The sequence below is a fragment of the Pelophylax lessonae genome (genome assembly GCF_965119305.1).
Source record: "Pelophylax lessonae genome assembly, chromosome: 8".
NCBI classification, from domain to species: Eukaryota; Metazoa; Chordata; class Amphibia; order Anura; family Ranidae; genus Pelophylax; species Pelophylax lessonae.
Window position 1 is genome coordinate 151,531,147 of NC_138775.1, and position 21,232 is coordinate 151,552,378.

Below are 21,232 nucleotides of genomic sequence, written 5' to 3' on the forward strand. Positions count from 1 at the left end.
TGCAATGATTCCTGGGAGCTGGACGTCATAGCTCCCAGGAATCATTGCGCCTGCACCGGCCCCGACGTCAGTTCCGGGGCGCGCGCGTCATCCCCTTCTAAACAACTTCTGGGCAAGCCCAGAAGCTGTGGAGGGATGACGCGCGCGCCCGAAAGTGACGGCGGGGCCGGCGCAGGGCATCGTGGGACCGAAGAAGGCGGAAGAGGACGCCGAAGAGGATCACGCTGGCTTCAAGCTGCCCACATCTGAGATGGCAGCGCTGGACAAGACTTTTTCAAGGTAAGTATTTGTCCTGACAGGTAAGTGCAACCCGGGACAGATCAGAGGCTAGCCATTGTGGAATGCACTAGCCCTGACTGTCCCGGGGGTATTTTTTAAAAAAAAAATCAATTCCAGGGTGGAACTCCGCTTTAACCACTTCTGGACTGGAAGGATTTGTCCCCCTTAATGACCAGGCCATTTTTTTGCGATTTGGCACTGCGTTACTTTATCTGACAAATGCACGATCGTGCAACACTGTACCCAAATAAAATTGACGTGCTTTTTTTCCCCCACAAACAGGGCTTTCTTTTGGTGGAATTTGATCACCTCTGCGGTTTTATGATCATGCGCTATAAACCAAAAAGGAGCGACAATTTTGAAAAAAAAAAAAAAAGCAGTATTTTTCACTTTCTGCTATATAACATTCCCAAAAAAAAAAAATGGTAAAAATCAAACTTTTTCATCATTTTTGGCCAATTTGTGTTCTGCTACATATTTTTGGTAAAGAAAATCCCAATAAGTGTATTTTGATTGGTTTGCGTAAAAGTTATCGCGTCTACAAACTAGGGGAAAGATTTATGTCATTTTTATTTATTTATGTTTACTATAAATGGCGGCGATCTGCGATTTTTAGCGGGACTGCGACGTTGCGTTAGACAGATCGGACCCCTGACATTTGTGACACTTTTGGGGGGACCAGTGACATTACTACAGTAATCAGTGCTAAAAATATGCACTGTTACTGTACTAATGTTACTGGCAGGGAAGGGGTTAACCCAGGGGCGATCAAAGGGTTAAGTGTGAGCCTAGGGGTTGTTTTCTAACTTTGGGGGGGGATGGGCTTGTGAAATCAACACAGAGACCTGTGTTTTTAAATAGGAGGAACACAGGAGCTCTGTATTGATTCCTGAGAGAACAGTCTGCTGTGTTTACAACAGCAGACCGCTGCTCTCTATTTACAGGGAGTGATCGCGGGATTCCCAGCAGCAACCGCAGCCACCGGCCCCGTGGATCGGCTTCCTGGCTGGCGAGTGCAGGCACGTGTGTGCCCCCATGATTGCTTCCGCGAACTGCCGTACAGGTATGGCGATTTGCGAGAACCTGCCGCCGTATATATATAGGCGGTGGCTGGACGGCAAGTGGTTAAGGTGGTAATTACACTCACTTGGAGCCTTATGTGCATTGTATTAGCCTCAGAACCTGCGTAATAAATATGTGTCGTCAATTAAAGGGGTGAGGTGGCAACCCTACACGCCAGCATTGTGGTGTGAACGGGGCACATAGAAGACAATGTTCTACTATAATCTATGCATTTTTTCATGAGTTTTTATGCACGTATGTTGTGAATAAAGCCTTACAGCACACGATAAACACGCCACACGCGGTGTTAATACAAGGATATGCCCGATTAACACAATATGGAACCTTTATAGTTTATAAAATTGTATAAAACTATATCAAATTTGGAGTGCCATGAAATAAAGCACTTCAGCTGCTTTTATCAAACAAATTACATTGTGCTTCATGGTGGAAGCTGCATGTCTACACTCGAATTTCCCAGCCACAGACTGCAGCTATTGCCATCAGCGTAGACTGAAAAGCCCTCCCCCCTTATTTCACATGCATGCCTGGCTACAACATTCTGAAGGATCATGGGAAATGTAGTCTCATACAACAGGAAGCAAGTCAGCGCAGCTGACAATCATGTGGTCAGAGGGGAGAGAAAAAAAAATCCTTTTCTAAAGGACAAAGTCTTTCCTGGAGCATGTCTCTGCTGTCTGTCGGACATACAAGGTATAGTGCAGACTTTGGAGGGTGAATTAGGTCAGAGACACACTGTCTGTGGATTTACATAAGTATTCTCTATTGTATAATTGAAAGTACAGTTGTCCTTTAAGAAAGATGACAGCTTCCTGTAAGCAAGATGAGAATACGTTTCTGCAATAGGACAATATGTTTATGTAATCATGTCATTTTTATTGCATCTTATTTTTTTTAGACTGCGTGCCTTTTATTGTCACTCATTGTGTCATCACAGGAACAGCTGATTATTGGATTGCATGAGATGCGGATTCTGCCAGCTCTGTACAGTAATCTCTTCAGGTGAGTACACTGCAAAGAAAGAGCCCTACTACTGCTTGACAAAGAAAGTGCCCTACTACTGCTTGACAAAGAAAGTGCCCTACTACTGCTTGACAAAGAAAGTGCCCTACTACTGCTTGACAAAGTAAGTGCCCTACTACTGCTTGACAAAGTAAGTGCCCTACTACTGCTTGACAAAGAAAGAGCCCTACTACTGCTTGACAAAGAAAGAGCCCTACTACTGCTTGACAAAGAAAAGTACACTACTACTGCTTGACAAAGGAAAGTGCCCTACTACTGCTTGACAAAGGAAAGTGCCCTACTACTGCTTGACAAAGGAAAGTGCCCTACTACTGCTTGACAAAGGAAAGTGCCCTACTACTGCTTGACAAAGAAAATTGCCCTACTACTGCTTGACAAAGGAAAGTGCCCTACTATTGCTTGACAAAGGAAAGTGCCCTACTACTGCTTGACAAAGGAAAGTGCCCTACTACTGCTTGACTAAAGAAAGAGCCCTACTGCTGCTTGACAAAGGAAAGAGCCCTGCTACTGCTTGAAAAAGAAAAGTGCCCTACTACTGCTTGACAAAGAAAAGTGCCCTACTACTGCTTGACAAAGAAAAGTGCCCTACTACTGCTTGACAAAGGAAAGAGCCCTACTACTGCTTGACAAAGGAAAGAGCCCTACTACTGCTTGACAAAGGAAAGTGCCCTACTACTGCTTGACAAAGGAAAGTGCCCTACTACTGCTTGACAAAGGAAAGTGCCCTACTACTGCTTGACAAAGGAAAGTGCCCTACTACTGCTTGACAAAGGAAAGTGCCCTACTACTGCTTGACAAAGAAAAGTGCCCTACTACTGCTTGACAAAGAAAAGTGCCCTACTACTGCTTGACAAAGGAAAGTGCCCTACTACTGCTTGACAAAGAAAAGTGCCCTACTACTGCTTGAAAAAGGAAAGTGCCCTACTACTGCTTGACAAAGGAAAGTGCCCTACTACTGCTTGACTAAAGAAAGAGCCCTACTACTGCTTGACAAAGGAAAGAGCCCTACTACTGCTTGACAAAGAAAGAGCCCTACTACTGCTTGACAAAAAAAGTGCCCTACTACTGCTTGACAAAGTAAGTGCCCTACTACTGCTTGACAAAAAAGTGCCCTACTACTGCTTGACAAAGAAAGTGCCCTACTACTGCTTGACAAAGAAAGAGCCCTACTACTGCTTGACCAAAAAAGTGCCCTACTACTGCTTGACAAAGTAAGTGCCCTACTACTGCTTGACAAAGGAAAGTGCCCTACTACTGCTTGACAAAGGAAAGTGCCCTACTACTGCTTGACAAAGGAAAGTGCCTTACTACTGCTTGACAAAGGAAAGTGCCCTACTACTGCTTGACAAAGTAAGTGCCCTACTACTGCTTGACAAAGTAAGTGCCCTACTACTGCTTGACAAAGAAAGTGCCCTACTACTGCTTGACAAAGGAAAGTGCCCTACTACTGCTTGACAAAGTAAGAGCCCTACTACTGCTTGACAAAGGAAAGTGCCCTACTACTGCTTGACAAAGGAAAGTGCCCTACTACTGCTTGACAAAGGAAAGTGCCCTACTACTGCTTGACAAAGGAAAGTGCCCTACTACTGCTTGACAAAGAAAAGTGCCCTACTACTGCTTGACAAAGGAAAGTGCCCTACTACTGCTTGACAAAGAAAAGTGCCCTACTACTGCTTGACAAAGGAAAGTGCCCTACTACTGCTTGACAAAGGAAAGTGCCCTACTACTGCTTGACAAAGGAAAGTGCCCTACTACTGCTTGACTAAAGAAAGAGCCCTACTACTGCTTGACAAAGGAAAGTGCCCTACTACTGCTTGACAAAGAAAGTGCCCTACTACTGCTTGTCAAAGAAAGAGTCCTACTACTGCTTGACAAAGAAAGTGCCCTACTACTGCTTGACAAAGGACCGTACAGGTAAGTTGTAACTTTATCAATCCCAGGAGAGGTTAGACATCCAGGAGAGTGTACATTCTAAAGATATGGAAGGGTGGTTTGACTGGTGAATCCATATAATAATTGCATGATTTTATATACATAGTATGCTCTGGAATAGGTGCATCTCAGCATTTTTGCTCCCTGTACCCCCCTATGGGTCCTAAAATCTCTCTTTTTTATTTTAAAGATTTGATAACGGCACCGCACCCCATATCGGTTAGCTTTTGTGGTCTATACTAATGTATTATACATCATTTTGTAGTCCCGGTTCACACTTGTGCGATGCGGGAAGGCTGCAAATTCACTGCCATATGCGATACGCAGGGGGTGTCAATTAAATGTTAACGACACCCCCAGTTTGATCGCATAGCGCAGCGCAGTTCGCACAGGATCGGATCGCACAAGTGTGAACCACTGTGCGATCCGATCCTGATGCGGCTGGAAAAAAGGGTCCTGTGCGTCTTTTGTGCGGGTGCAGTGCGAATTTTAGCCATACAAAGTGTATGGCTGAATTTGCATCCGCACATCCGATCGCATGTAATGAAGGAGCAGTGCGCTCCGAATTACATGCGATCGCCGCACTCACAATAGTGTGAACCGGCCCTAGGGGACAAATAAGTTTTGAATTTCGTAGCAGATTTAGAAACTTTATATTTTCCATCACTTCTTCAGAACAAAATGGTGACAATTTTGAAAAAAAAAAATGCATTTTTTATAATTTTTTTTTTCAACACATTTACATTTTATATTTTATTTTTGCATTCCGAGATATTTAACCCACAATTTTAATGGAGTCTTTTAATGGAATAGTGCAATTTTAATTTAACGTAAAGCATTGGCATGGTAATGCTCAAAGTGAGATTTTTTATTCAAAGTTTAAATTTAGGACAGTTGTTTTTTTTCTCCCTTTCCATGCTACATACACCTAAAAAAATTTGGTTTGTTTGCAAAACATTATGTTAGGATGAAGTCAGGATTGCGTTTATAGATGACACTTTTACAAAGTTGCATTTGCTTACATGAGCATTTGACACTTGTACAGTAAAATACAAATTTAATCTGGAATATCCAACGTAATTATTTAAGGGCATTATTGTGTAGATCAGGAGTTCCCAAACTGTGGGTCGGGACCCACTGGTGGGTCGCGAGCTGCGTTTGAGTGGGTCGCGCTGAGCAGGAAATCACTGAGAGCGGGCCCGCTTAAATTGTGCTGTGTGAGCCCCTGCAAATTACAGAGAGCCAGAGCAGTCAAATTGCAATGGATTCAGGACCCTGCCCGCACAGTTTACAGATTCTGATCTGTATTTCCAGCGAGGAGGATAATTGCATCAGTGAGTAGGTATGTGGGCTGTTATGTAGGATATGTTCATGGGGTGCAGAGCCAGCTCCACGGTCCTGCTCGCGGCAGCGGTGATGGCTAGACTTTTTTCTTTTAGCTATAGTGGGCAGAGATGGCATCCTCAGTGTCATAGGAGGACCAGGTGGCCTGGCGGTGTCAGGAGTGCATGGCAGCTTCTGTGACCACAGTAGAGGATCCGAAGAAGAGCCAGGACACAAAGACCAGCATAGAGCTCCTCATCATGGAGACTCTGGGTGAGGTGTGCTGGGCCCTGGAGAGGGCAAACAGGGGCTTCACCTTCACTGTGGATCGCGGGGAGAGGAAGGAGGATGAGTGCCATATAGCCTGCTGATCACTGTCCTGGGGTGGTTGATTTCTGTTCTCTGCCTGCCTTATACTGTCTATGAGGGTGCTGATTACTTACAACTCCACTTATATGCCACAGGTTTCTGACCCCTCACTTAGAACATCTGGCAAGTGTATTCAATAATTGAAAAGTAGTAAATTTATATTTTTAATTTAACATCCCCCTCCCTTTAACCACTTGCGGACCGCCGCAAGTACATATACTACGGCGGTCAGCCCCTCACAGGCAAAGTGATGTACCGGTACGTCACTAGCCTGTGAGGCTCTGGAGGCGCGCTCCCGCGCGGTCACAGACCCCCCCCCCCCCGCGCGTGTGAGCGGCGGACCTGATGTCCGCTGCTCACTCACGATCACCAGTGACAGCGGGAGAAAGGCAGGCGGCTAGTGTACACAAGCCGCCTGTCATTCTCCCCTGTGTAGAAACAATGATCAACGGTTCCTACACTTCAGGCCACAGCCAATAACAGTAAGAATCACGCCCCTAGGGACATGCACAGCCCCTCTCTCTCAAATAAAGTTAAACACTTCACTACCAGTGTATTTTTACAGTAACAGTGCATATGTATAGCACTGATTACTGCAGTAATGTCACTGGTAACCCCAAAAATGTCAGTCAAGGGTCCGATCTGTCCGCCCCAATGTTGCAGTACCGCAAAAAAAAAAAAAAAAGAAAGATGCAGATCGCTGCCATTACACGTTAAAAAAAAAAAACAACAAAAATGACGAAAGCTTTTCCTTTGTTAGTAAACGCGATAACTTTTGCGCAAACCAATCAAAATACGCTTTTTGCGATTTTTTTTTTTTTTTTTTTTTTTTACCAAACATATGTAGTATAAAACAAATTGGCCGAAAATGTTAAAAAATTTTGATTTTTAAATTTTTTTTGGGAATTTCATATAAAAAAATGTGAAAAATATTGTTATTTTTGCAAAATTGATGCTCTTTTTTTGTTTATAGCGCGTGATCAAAAAATCGCACAGGTGATCAAATACCACCAAAAGAAAGCTCTGTTTGTGGGAAAAAAAGGACGTCAAATTAGTTTAGGTACAGCGTCGCACGCGCGCAATTGTCCGTTAAAGTCACGCAGTGCCGAATAGCAAAATACCCCCTGGTCAGGAAGGGGGGTAAAATCTTCCGGGGCTTAAGTGGTTAAAATGTGCATTATTATTATTTGCATTTATATAGCGCCAACAAATTCTGTAGCGCTTTACAATAATATTTAATTACAAGCAAGTGGGTCCCGAAAAATGACTATATTCAGAAGTGGGTCTCGGCCCAAAAAAGTTTGGGAAGCCCTGATAATAATATTCCCAAAGAGAAATTCAGATACAGATTCAGATTCAACAAAGACAACACAAAATTCAAAATAAACAGAAACAAGACACAACAAAATTACTAAGGCTGCATTCACATGTCAGCTTATAATCGCGGGCAGAACCACCGCGGTTCCGCCCGCGATTCGGAGATTTATTGCAAATCGCGGGACGCCTAGCGTTGCCCGTTGATTTGCAATAGCCCCCCAAACGCCGAGCGATGTTGCCGCGATTTACGCCCGCCGAATCGCGGCAACATCGCGCAAACAAAATCGCGGGACGCAATACGCTCCAAAGAAGCTCTTGTACTTTTTTGGAGCGTATTGCGTCCCGCGATTTTGTTTGCGTGATGTTGCCGCAAATCGGCGGGCGTAAATCGCGGCAACATCGCTCGGCGTTTGGGGGGCTATTGCAAATCAACGGGCAACGCTAGGCGTCCCGCGATTTGCAATAAATCTCCGAATCGCGGGCGGAACCGCGGCGGTTCTGCCCGCGATTATAAGCTGACATGTGAATGCAGCCTAACAACAGCAAATTAAAATACAAAATAATAACACAGACTGAAAAATAACAGAAACTCAGCCTAGGTTCACACTGGTGCGGGGTTTGCAGCGATTCCTTTGCATTTCCCGCACCGCATCACTCCGTTCATGCAAACTGCTGTGGGTGTCAATATTAACGACACCCCAAAAACAGTTTGCAAGATGCCGTGCGATTGGTTTCCCATGCGATCCGATTTCAGTGTGGTGCAGCGCAGATTTTGTGTGGGCCCACTGCGATTTGAGCCATACAAAATGAATAGTCTGAAATCGCACTGCAAAGAATTGTATGTGATTTGGACAGAAATGCGGAGCGATTCCAGTCCGAATCACATGCGTTTCCCCGCGCTGCACCAGTGTGAACCTAGGCTCAAACTACAAAAAGCAGATATTGCACCACTTTCTCTAAACCTTACCCTAAAAATGATTACACATTATTAACCAGTGCTAACATAATCTAATCTGGATCATAAACTAGATTAAAACACCATGACATTCTGAGTGCTACACTGTACTATGCTATACCACACTGCATCATTCTGCATGCCGCACTGTACGATCTCTATTCCTCACCGCATCGTTTTACATGCTACACTGTACATTCAATATTTTACAACATGTCATTCTGCATGCCGCACTGTACGATCTCTATTCCTCAATGCATCATTTTACATGCCACACTGTACATTCCATATTTTACAACATGTCATTCTGATTGCCGCTCTGTTCGATCTCTATTCCTCACCGCATCGTTTTACATGCTACACTGTACATTAAATATTTTACAACATGTCATTCTGCATGCCGCACTGTTCGATCTCTATTCCTCACCGCATCGTTTTACATGCCACACTGTACATTCAATATTTTACAACATGTCATTCTGCATGCCGCACTGTACGATCTCTATTCCTCAATGCATCTTTTTACATGCCACACTGTACATTCAATATTTTACAACATGTCATTCTGCATGCCGCACTGTATGATCTCTATTCCTCAATGCATCATTTTACATGCCACACTGTACATTCAATATTTTACAACATGTCATTCTGCATGCTGCACTGTTCGATCTCTATTCCTCACCGCATCGTTTTACATGCCACACTGTACATTCCATATTTTACAACATGTCATTCTGCATGCTGCACTGTTCGATCTCTATTCCTCACCGCATCGTTTTACATGCCACACTGTACATTCAATATTTTACAACATGTCATTCTGCATGCCGCACTGTGCAATCTCTATTCCTCACCGAATCATTTTACATGCCACACTGTACATTCAATATTTTACAACATGTCATTCTGCATGCCGCACTGTGCAATCTCTAGTCCTCACTGCATCGTTTTACATGCCATACTGTACATTCAATATTTTACAACATGTCATTCTGTAGGTCACCCTGTACGTTTCCTAATCCTCATGTCATTCTGCGTGCTGGGAACATACAGCTTAGTATGCCGAATGAAGGGGTGTGGACTAGGAAAGGTATAGTCACCAGGTCATTTTATTAGAATTTATTCATTTCATAACTACTGCTAAGAATAAGTTGACAGACAAAGGAGGGTGGAGGGTTGTCCAATAATCTGCCACAGGTGTCAACTACACTAGGTACACCTCTGGGCACAGGGGCTCTGTATGCACTATTGTTGACTAGTCCTTTGCCGTCCTCTTCTTTTAAGTGATTGAATAAGAACTGTCTGTGTTGCTCATAATGAAAAGTCACATTCCAACTGTTTGTATGTCATAGTAGCAGTGGGTAATCCTTCCTTTTTCTCCTTCACAGTTTTCGGCAAAATGTTTTTCGTGAAGACACGAGTATAGGGTTGTAAAACTTATTTAAAAAAAAAAAATAAACGTATCCTACTTACCTGCTCTGTGCATTGGTTTTGCACAGAGCAGCCCTAATCCTCCTCTTCTTCTGGGGTCTAAGGCAGGCGCTCCTGGCTCCACCTCTTTGGAGCAAGGCCCAGTAGAAACCCGCTTCCTATGGGCTCAATCCCATGCTGTGCTGCCTGCTTCTATAGACACGACCAGCGTGGCTCAGTCCCACTCCCCCCCCCTCCTCGCAACGTCTTTGCAGGAGCCAATGGCACCCACTTCTATCAATCTGCCCTGTTAGGAGGGTGAGAGCCGAGAGGCAATGCTCTTGTGTACAGTGGTGGATCGAGATTGGACTCAGGTAAGTATAATGGGGGGCTGGAGAGCATCCTTTCACACAAAAGGTGTTTTTTTTATTTTATCTTAAAGCAGAGCTCCAGTCTGGAAAAAAAAACAATTAAAAGTCAGCAGCTGCAAATCCTGTACCTGCTGACTTTTAATATGAGGACACTTACCTGCGCAGGGATCCCGCAATGTCGGCACTCCAAGCTAATTCGTCAATCGACTTTGCATGCAGGCATTGTAAATACGGGAAACTGTCAGTGAAGCCTTCAGGCTTCACAGCCAGTTTCCTACTGCGCATGCGCGAGTTGCGCTGTGCTTTCTGAATGGTCCTGTCTTTTTCTAGGACACACACAGGGCTGGAGGAGGAAGGGCCGGACATGCCTTACCTGGAAGTGGAGCGGGAATCTGTCAAATCCATGTACCCCCCCCCCCAAAAAAAAAAAAAAGTGCCAAATGTGGCAGTGTAGGGTGCAAACAAGCGAATCTTCCCTTTTTAGGTGGAGCTCCACTTTACTGCAGAGAATGCATTAAAGTGAAAATTCTTAGGCCTTTACAACCACTTTAAGTCCAAACAAAAAGTTGAAGTACACCATGCAAGGTTCTCAGGTAAATTTGAGTTAGCAATTCGATGTGGATTCATTCTGAGTAGTAGGAATACTGGTTCAGCCTGTTTCTGTCATTATTTAAACCTAATTAGTGGTGTCGAAATATTTTATTAAACCATAACAAAACAGGTTACATTACTAGGGTGCAGTTTACGAATTTATTGTAGGGTTTAAAATTCTTCACATTTCTTTAGATATAAGAACAGTTCAAATAGCTTCCGATTGCAGATTTTTTAAGCATATACAGTACAGTCTTTCCATATCTCCAGAAAAAATAAAGTATTGTTATATCTTTATAATGAGCCTCTATACAATGGGTGTCCAACTTTTTGGCTTCTCTGGGGCCACATTGAGTGTAGAGAAATTCTCGGGCCGCATATAAAATACAGTGCCTTGCGAAAGTATTCGGCCCCCTTGAATTTTGCGACCTTTTGCCACATTTCAGGCTTCAAACATAAAGATATAAAGCTGTAATTTTTTGTGAAGAATCAACAACAAGTGTGACACAATCATGAAGTGGAAAGAAATTTATTGGATATTTCAAACTTTTTTAACAAATAAAAAACGGAAAAATTGGGCGTGCAAAATTATCCAGCCCCCTTAAGTTAATACTTTGTAGCGCCACCTTTTGCTGCGATTACAGATGTAAGTCGCTTGGGGTATGTCTCTATCAGTTTTGCACATCGAGAGACTGAAATTTTTGCCCATTCCTCCTTGCAAAACAGCTCGAGCTCAGTGAGGTTGGATGGAGAGCGTTTGTGAACAGCAGTTTTCAGTTCTTTCCACAGATTCTCGATTGGATTCAGATCTGGACTTGGCCATTTTAACACCTGGATATGTTTATTTGTGAACCCTTCGATTGTAGATTTTGCTTTATGTTTTGGATCATTGTCTTGTTGGAAGACAAATCTCTGTCCCAGTCTCAGGTCTTTTGCAGATTCCATCAGGTTTTCTTCCAGAATGGTCCTGTATTTGGCTCCATCCATCTTCCCATCAATTTTAACCATCTTCCCTGTCCCTGCTGAAGAAAAGGAGGCCCAAACCATGATGCTGCCACCACCATGTTTGACAGTGGGGATGGTGTGTTCAGGGTGATGAGCTGTGTTGCTTTTGCGCCAAACATAGCGTTTTGCATTCTTGCCAAAAAGTTTGCTTTTGGTTTCATCTGACCAGAGCACCTTCTTCCACATGTTTGGTGTGTCTCCCAGGTGGCTTGTGGCAAACTTTAAACGACACTTTTTATGGATATCTTTAAGAAATGGCTTTTTTCTTGCCACTCTTCCATAAAGGCCAGATTTGTGCAGTATACGACTGATTGTTGTCCTATGGACAGAGTCTCCCACCTCAGCTGTAGATCTCTGCAGTTCATCCAGAGTGATCATGGGCCTCTTGGCTGCATCTCTGATCAGTCTTCTCCTTGTATGAGCTGAAAGTTTAGAGGGACGGCCAGGTCTTCGTAGATTTGCAGTGGTCTGATACTCCTTCCATTTCAATATTATCGCTTGCACAGTGCTCCTTGGGATGTTTAAAGCTTGGGAAATCTTTTTGTATCCAAATCCGGCTGTAAACTTCTCCACAACAGTATCTCGGACCTGCCTGGTGTGTTCCTTGTTCTTCATGATGCTCTCTGCGCTTTAAACGGACCTCTGAGACTATCACAGTGCAGGTGCATTTATATGGAGACTTGATCACACACAGGTGGATTCTATTTATCATCATTAGTCATTTAGGTCAACATTGGATCATTCAGAGATCCTCACTGATCTTCTGGAGAGAGTTTGCTGCACTGAAAGTAAAGGGGCTGAATAATTTTGCACGCCCAATTTTTCAGTTTTTTATTTGTTAACAAGGTTTGAAATATCCAATAAATTTCGTTCCACTTCATGATTGTGTCCCACTTGTTGATTCTTCACAAAAAAATTACAGTTTTATATCTTTATGTTTGAAGCCTGAAATGTGGCAAAAGGTCGCAAAGTTCAAGGGGGCCGAATACTTTTGCAAGGCACTGTATATACTATAGTTAAGGTAGATAAGCAATAAAACGCCACCGTGCCCTTCCCGCGCCACCGCGCCCTCTCCCCCCCCCAGCACTAATTTAACACAACTAGAGGACGATCAAATGAAATGAAATGGAATCAGTATACAGAGGTTTACGTCTTCTGGGAGATATTAAAGGAACACTCTAACCACCATGATCACTTCAGTGATTTGAAGTGGTGATGGTGGGAAGAGTCAGAAGCATTGCACATGCTGGGATATTTATAGTTATGTGCTGGGGGATATTTTCCCCCCTAGCACATATGACCTAGCCAGAAAATGTAATGTCCTTATTTATACATGTATGAACAAGGACATGACATATTATGACAAAACACAACTAGTTATTAAAAACATATTGCAACAATTTACACACGCTAATGCACATACTTTTTCTACTTATTTTGTAGACTGCTGGCGGGTACTGCTGGTGGGTACTGCTGGCGGCTAATGCTGGTCATGCGGCGGGTACTCCTGAAGGAAGCAGTGGCTGAAGTAGAGAGCAGAGCCGCTGCTTCCTGTATCGCTCCTGTGACCGGCGGAGCGCATTTCATATCACTCCGCCTGTGACAGTGTTGGAACTATACAGGAAGCAGTGGCTCTGTCACTGACTGCAGACATCCTAAGTCTTCCGCAGCAGCCAGGAGATCGCACGGCACTTGCAGCCCAGTGCGTGCCCATCCAATGCAGCCTAAACAGTGCTCATCCAATACAGCTTCACCAGTGCGTGCCCATCCAATGCAGCCTAAACAGTGCTCATCCAATGCAGCTTCACCAGTGCGTGCCCATCCAATGCAACCTGATCAGTGCCCATCCAATGCAGCTTCACCAGTGCGTGCCCATCCAGTGCAGCCTCACCAGTGCATGCCCATCTAATGCAGCCTGATCAGTGCCCATCCAATGTAGCCTCAACAGTGCATGCCCATCTAATGCAGCCTGATCAGTGCCCATCCAATGCAGCCTCACCAGTGCATGCCCATCTAATGCAGCCTGATCAGTGCCCATCCAATGTAGCCTCAACAGTGCATGCCAATCTAATGCAGCCTGATCAGTGCCCATCCAATGTAACCTCACCAGTGCATGCCCATCCAATGCAGTCTGCAATGAAGATAGAGGATAGCCGCTGGATTACACATAGCAGGGAACTCCCGCTTACCCGGCCACCGCTGTCATACAAAGTCCTGCCTCCTGGACCGTCACCAATGTGCTGTCTATCACAGGAGCCAGTCAAGGAGGCGGGGCTTCGTATGACAGCGGCTGCCGGGTAAGCAGGAGATCCCCCCTCTGTTTGCAATCCTGCGGCACTCGCCCCCCCCCTCCTCCCCTCCAAGGTGGCCTCTGTCTACAGTTAGTTGGAAACCGCTGTGGCCGTGCGCCGACTCGACTTCCTTCCTCCCCAGCAAAAAAAAAAAACAAAATTGTCAGAGGCAGTGGGCCGTATTGCCTGCGGTTCTGGGCCGCAGGTTGGACATGCCTGCTCTATACCAAGGACCGCCACTCTTTTGTTACAGTGTTCCCAGAGCACTCAGAGATGGTCTTTTCTAGCAGTGGTAAACTTGGCAGACTAAAAGTAGAAAAGCCCTGACTTTTTTGTGATATTACAAATATGGTTTGGGGATTATCTGTATTACCACTTGCTGAAAGCCAAACTGTAAATGTACGTCAGGTTTTTGACGTAAATACGAAAGTTATGGTACCAGTTAGCTGCCATAACCCCCGGTATTTTTTATTTTTTTTGTTAGGCGGACAGCTTTCAGATAAAAGTGATCCTGGCAACGGATTCATCATGGGATCACTTTTATAGGTGGTGGGAGCCATCCAGCCTGGCAGATAACTGGGCAGGAAGTCAAGTGAGGGCAACATGGCCCTCACTTACTATGCCGCTGGAGGACCAGATTAACCTCCAACGTCACTTCTAGTTCTCGGACATCCACTTTTTTTTTTTCTTAACCGCTTGCCGATTGCCCGCCGCAGATATACTGCAGCAGGTTGGCTTGGCTGCGCAAACCGCCATAGCTGTACGGCGGTTCGCAGGAGCGCTCCTGGGGGCTTGCGCCTGCCCCCATTAGGAAGTGGGGAAGCTGATCCACAGGACCGGAGGCAGCGATTGCTCCCCGCTGAGAGAGCACAACAGTCTGCTGTTGTAAACACAGCTGACTGTTGTTCTCTCTGGAATAAGCACAGAGAGCCTGTGATCCTCCTATTTAGGATCACAGGTCTCTGTGTTGATTTCACTAGTCCCTCCCCCCCACAGTTAGAAAACACTCCCCTAGGCTCACACTTAACCCTTTGATCACCCCTAGTGTTATTAGTACAGTAACAGTGCATATAGCACTGATTACTCTAGTAATGTCACTGGTCCCCCCAAAAATGTCAAATGTCACTTAGGGGTCCAATCTGTCTGCCGCGGTGTCCCAGTCCCCCTAAAAATCGCAGATCTCCGCCATTACTAGTAAAATAGAAAATTGAAAAAAAAAAACAAAGAGGACATAAATCGTTCCCCTAGTTTGTTGACGCAATAACTTTTGCACAAACCAATAAAAATACGCCTATTGGGATTTTTTTTTATCAGAAATATGTAGCAGAATTTAAATTGTCTTGAAAGGATTAAAAAATTGTATTTTTATTTTTTTTTGGGGAATGTTCTATAGCAGAATGTGAAAAATATTGTTTTTTTTTTTCAGAATTGCCACTCTTTTTTTGTTTATACCGCAAAAAAAAAAAAAAAAAAAAAAAAAAAAAACACAGGTGATCAAATACCACCAAAAGAAAGCTCTATTTGTGGGAAAAAAAGAACATCATCATTTTTATTAGGGTACAGCATCGCACGACTGCGGAATTGTCAGTTAAAGTTATGTAGTACCATCGGTAATATAAAAACCAATAAATTCATTGCAAAAATATATGAATTTAAAATTGCAATTAATTTATTGGTTTTTATATTGTTGTTGATTGCTATTAACACCATTGGTAAGATCGTTGGTATCACATATATGTTGTTTAGATCCACATTTGTTTAGCGCACCAGACCACTTTTATTTCAACACATTTTTTCCAAATCAGGTATTTGGATCTTTGGTAGCAGCTTCACGTTTATTTATTTATCAGCGCACCCATTTCACTTTTCAAAGTTACGCAGTGCCGAATCCCCTGGTCAAAGGGGCAAAATCTTCCAGTCCAGAAGTGGTTGAAGTAAAAATTATTATTATTATTATCTTTTATTTTTGCTTTTAAAAAGGTAAATGAGAGATCTTGGGTCTTTTTGACCCTGGATCTCTCTATAAAGGAGGACCTGTCATGCTTATTTCTATTACAAGGGATGTTTACATTCCTTGTAATAGGATAAAAAAGTGATAAAAAATAAATAAAAAAGGGACAGAGTAAAAATAAAAAAACAAAATAAAAAAAACGAAAGCACCCCATCTCTCTGTGCTCGCGCAGAGAAGCAAACGCATAAGTCGCACTCGCATATGTAAACAGTGTTTGCACCACACGTGAGGTATCACCTCAATCGTTCGAGCAAGAGCAATAATTCTAGCACTAGACCTCCTTGTACCTCCAAACAGGTAACCTGTACAAAAATTTTAAAGCGTTGCCGATTAAGATTTTTTAAGTACCGCTGTTTTTCACCATTCCACGAGTGTGCACAGTTGGAAAAGCAGACATGTATCTATTTACTTGGCTTAACATTATCTTTCACACTATACAAAAAATTTGGGCTAGCTTTACCGTTTTTTTTAAATTAAAATATATTTTTTCCAAAACAAATTGCATTTGAAAGATCGTTGCGCAAATACAGTGTGACATAAAATATTGCAACGACTGCCATTTTATTCTTTAGGGTCTCTGCTAAAAAAAAAAAAAAAAAAAATATATGTTTGGGGGTTCTTTGGGGGTTTTCTAGCAAAAAATACAGATTTTTACTTGTAAAAACAACAAATGTCAGAAAAAGGTTAACTGTTAACTGTTCAGTCGACGATTTACGTCGGAAGTCAGCCCCTCACAGGCAAAGTGACGTAGGACTACGTCGCTAGCCTGTGAGGCTCTAGGGAGCGAATGCACGCCGCCGGAGGCACGCTCCCACTCGCTCACAGACCCCCCCCCCCCCCCGCGCGTGTGAGCGGCGGACCCGATGTCCGCCGGTCACTCGCGATCGTCGGTTACACCGGGAGAAAGGCAGGCGGCTAATGTAAACAAAGCCGCCTGTCATTCTCCCCTGTGTAACAGCACAGATCATAGGGTCCTGCTATGTAGGACCGTAGATCTCTGCTGTTACATCACAAGCCACATCCAATCACAGTTAGAAGCATGCCCCTAGGGACACACTTAACCCCTCCTTCTCCAATAAAGTTAACCCCTTCCCTGCCAGTGTCATTTTTACATTTTAGCTCCTGGGGGCTTGCGCCTTCCCCCATTAGGAAGTGGGGAAGCCGATCCACACGACCGGAGGCAGCGATTGCTGCCGGGCACTCGCGATTGCTTACCGCTGAGAGAGAACAACGGTCTGCTGTTGTAAGCACAGCTGACTGTTGTTCTCTCTGGAATGAGCACAGAGAGCCTGTGATCCTTCTATTTAGAGTGTTTTCCAGTTAGAAAACACTCCCCTAGGCTCACACTTAACCCTTTGATCACCCCTAGGTTAAACCCTTCCCTGCCAGTGTCATTAGTACAGTAACAGTGCATATTTTTAGCACTGATTGCTGTAGTAATGTCACTGGTACCCCCAAAAGTGTCAAAAATGTCAGTCAAGGGTCCGATCTGTCAGCCGCAATGTCGCAGTCCCGCAAAAAAAAAAAAAAAAATGCAGATCGCCGCCATTACTCGTTAAAAAAAAACAATAAAAATGACAAAAATCTTTCCCCTAGTTAGTAAACGCAATAACTTTTGCGCAAACCAATCAAAATACGCTTTTTGCGATTTTTTTTTTTTTTTTTTTTACCAAACATATGTAGCAGAAAACAAATTGGCCTAAAATGTTAAAAAATTAGATTTTTATTTTTTTTTGGGGGGAATTTCATATTAAAAATGTGAAAAATATTGTTATTTTTGCAAAATTGTCGCTCTTTTTTTGTTTATAGCGCATGATCAAAAATTTGTACAGGTGATCAAATACCACCAAAAGAAAGCTCTGTTTGTGGGAAAAAAAATGACGTAAATTTCATTTGGGTACAGTATCGCACGACCGCGCAATTGTCCGTTAAAGTCACGCAGTGCCGAATCGCAAAATAGGCCCTGGTCAGGAAGGGGGTAAAATCTTCCGGGGCTTAAGTGGTTACAGGAAACTAGTCTGCGTGTTTAGTGAACAAAGGGTGTTTTTTTGTTAATCTGTCGGTGTGTGAGGGAGTAAAGCTAAGTCAAGTCATAGATGATACAATTTAATTTCCTTCCACCACAGGAGAAAGGAAAGAAAATTGCTTGATTTCCCCATCAACAAAGTCAGTGTTAATGGGGGAATCCCGCTCATGGAACTATTGCGTTCTGCCGGCAGAGAGACTTCCCAGCTGTCAGAACACATGGATCTGTGCTGGCAGCTATAGCCGCTGGCCGGGATTGCATGCAAATAATCCGCCAAACTGACTATACTAAAGTTAATGGATTGACTTCAGTGCAACCAGCCTGCCCATACATGGATTGAATCTCAGCTGGTCCCTGCTGAACCAACGGAGATTCGAACCATCTATGGCCGGCTTAAAGTAGAACTATAGGCAAATTTTTTTTTTTCCATTTTGGATAGAGTAAGGGAGGGTTACAACCCCCTTTTTTTTTTTTTTTTTATTACCATCTGTCCCAATGCAGATATTTCCCTTCACTTTCTGTCCCATAGCCAAACAGGAAGTGAAATCCCTGCATATTAAGGGAATTCCTTAAGAACCCCCAGGTCACCAGAACTAGTGTCCCCAATGGAAGATTTCCCCTCGCTTACTTTTCTGGGGACAGCCCAAAATTTGCGATTTTTTTTTTTTTTTTTTTTTTTTTTACTTTCACTTTCAATGATAATTGGAAAATAGGACAAAATAGAGAGAGTGAATCTCTCTGAAGACAGCAATAAAAACTGGCAAGCTTTCTAATCCCTCTCCACTCTATCCAAAACTAAAAAATGCCCTTTAGTTACACTTTAAGGCAGGAGATACACAATTCATTTTTTTTCTTAACCAGCAGGTTGAAGAAAAAAAAAAAAAAGAGAAAAATGGAGCCGATTCCCGAATCCAGTGGGGACCCTTACCTCTTCCCCCATCAGCAGAATATACAATGATCTGTGTTGCTGGCCAGCGGGGAAAGCCCAACAGTTTGGTTGTGCACAAGTCGATTGATAGGTTGACTTGCGTACAACTGCTAGCCCATACACGGATTGAAATCTGGCCGATCAATGTATGGCTGACTTAAGGGATAGGAGAAAATAAACCTGTTCACTTCTAACCTCTTTATGACTATAGGTAGTTGACACTGAGATGCCAATACCAAATATAGGAGGACTGGTATGCTTCAGGTTAACTGGCCTACCTAAGAAAATTTTACATTATTTTGTAAGGACAAATAAAGCAAGGTCCATAAGGACATGGATGAGTGAGTTTGGGGTAGAGGAACTTGAATGGCCTGCACAGAGTCCTGACCTTAACCCGACAGAACACCTTTGGGATGAATTAGAGCAGAGACTGTGAGCCAGGCCTTCTTGTCCACATCAGTGCCTGACCTCACAAATGCGCTTCGGGAAGAATGATCAAACATTCCCAAAGACACAATCCTAAACCTTGTGGACAGCCTCCCCAGAAGAGTTGAAGCTGTTATAGCTTTAAAGGGTGGGTCAAATCAATATTGAACCCTACGAACTAAGACTGGGATGCCATTAAATTTTATATGCATGGAAAGGCAGGCGTCCCAATATTTTTGGTTATATAGTGTATGATATGCTGCAAAAGCCTATTAGACTGAAGTAGATGGTCAGGCATGCTGCAGGAGATGGTCAGAGAGTGTGGACAGTGGAAGTTTTACAGGAGATCATAAAAAGGTGTGAACATACCACAGGAGATGCTCAGAGAGTGTGGATGTGTTACAGGAGATGGTCAGCGAGGCTAGACATGTTACAGGAGATGGTCAGAGAGGGTAGACATGCTACAGGAGATGGTCAGAGAGTGCGGATGTGTTAAAGGAGATGGTCAGAGAGTGTGGATATGTTACAGGAGATGGTCAGAGCGTTTAGACATGCCACAGGAGATTCTCAGAGAGTGTGGATGTGTTACAGGAGATGGTCAGAGAGGGTAGACATGCTACAGGAGATGGTCAGAGAGTGCGGATGTGTTACAGGAGATGGTCAGAGAGTGTGGATGTGTTACAGGAGATGGTCAGAGAGGTTAGACATGCTACAGGAGATTCTCAGAGAGTGTGGATGTGTTACAGGAGATGGTCAGAGAGGGTAGACATGCTACAGGAGATGCTCAGAGAGTGTGGATGTGTTACAGGATATGGTCAGAGAGGGTAGACATGCTACATGAGATGCTCAGAGAGTGCGGATGTGTTACAGGATATGGTGAGAGAGTGCGGATGTGTCACAGGATATGGTCAGAGAGTGCGGATGTGTTACAGGATATGGTCAGAGAGTGTGGATGTGTTACAGGAGATGGTCAGAGAGTGTGGATGTGTTACAGGAGATGGTCAGCGAGGTTAGACATGTTACAGGAGATGGTCAGAGAGGGTAGACATGCTACAGGAGATGATCAGAGAGTGCAGATGTGTTACAGGAGATGGTCAGAGTGTGGATATGTTACAGGAGATGGTCAGAGAGGTTAGACATGCCACAGGAGATTCTCAGAGAGTGTGGATGTGTTACAGGAGATGGTCAGAGAGGGTAGACATGCTACAGGAGATGGTCAGAGAGTGTGGATGTGTTACAGGAGATGGTCAGAGAGTGTGGATGTGTTACAGGAGATGGTCAGAGAGGTTAGACATGGTACAGGAGATTCTCAGAGAGTGTGGATGTGTTACAGGAGATGGTCAGAGAGGGTAGACATGCTACAGGAGATGCTCAGAGAGTGTGGATGTGTTACAGGATATGGTCAGAGAGGGTAGACATGCTACAGGAGATGGTCAGAGAGTGTGGATGTGTTACAGGATATGGTGAGAGAGTGTGGATGGGTTACAGGAGATGGTCAGAGAGGGTAGACATGCTACAGGAGATGGTCAGAGAGTGCGGATGTGTTACAGGATATGGTCAGAGAGTGTGGATGTGTTACAGGAGATGGTCAGAGAGTGAGGATGTGTTACAGGAGATGGTCAGAGAGTGTGGATGTGTTACAGGAGATGGTCAGAGAGTGCAGATGTGTTACAGGAGATGGTCAGAGAGTGCAGATGTGTTACAGGAGATAGTCAGAGAGTATGGATGTGTTACAGGACATGGTCAGAGAGTGCGGATGTGTTACAGGAGATGGTCAGAGAGTGCGGATGTGTTACAGGAGATGGTCAGAGTGTGCGGATGTGTTACAGGAGATGGTCAGAGAGTATGGATGTGTTACAGGAGATGGTCAGAGAGTATGGATGTGTTAC

The 21,232-nt window shown here is 43.9% G+C and overlaps 1 protein-coding gene across 8 annotated transcripts in view; it reads left to right on the plus strand.

Annotated features, from left to right (window-relative positions):
• The first annotated feature begins 1,919 nt into the window (after window positions 1–1,919).
• The window catches only part of GLRX2 (glutaredoxin 2), a 34,415-nt gene continuing 15,102 nt past the window's right edge, over window positions 1,920–21,232 (plus strand). For 3 of the 8 annotated variants that reach the window (XM_082266661.1, XM_082266665.1, XM_082266667.1), the window contains exons 1-2: window positions 1,920–2,055; window positions 2,261–2,364. In XM_082266661.1, the coding sequence (XP_082122787.1) occupies window positions 2,327–2,364 (38 nt within the window). In that variant the 5' untranslated portion in view covers window positions 1,920–2,055; window positions 2,261–2,326. Of the gene's footprint in view, window positions 2,118–2,150; window positions 2,365–21,232 lie in introns of those variants that run through there. The other 5 variants (XM_082266664.1, XM_082266668.1, XM_082266663.1 and 2 more) reach the window with 5 other exon arrangements.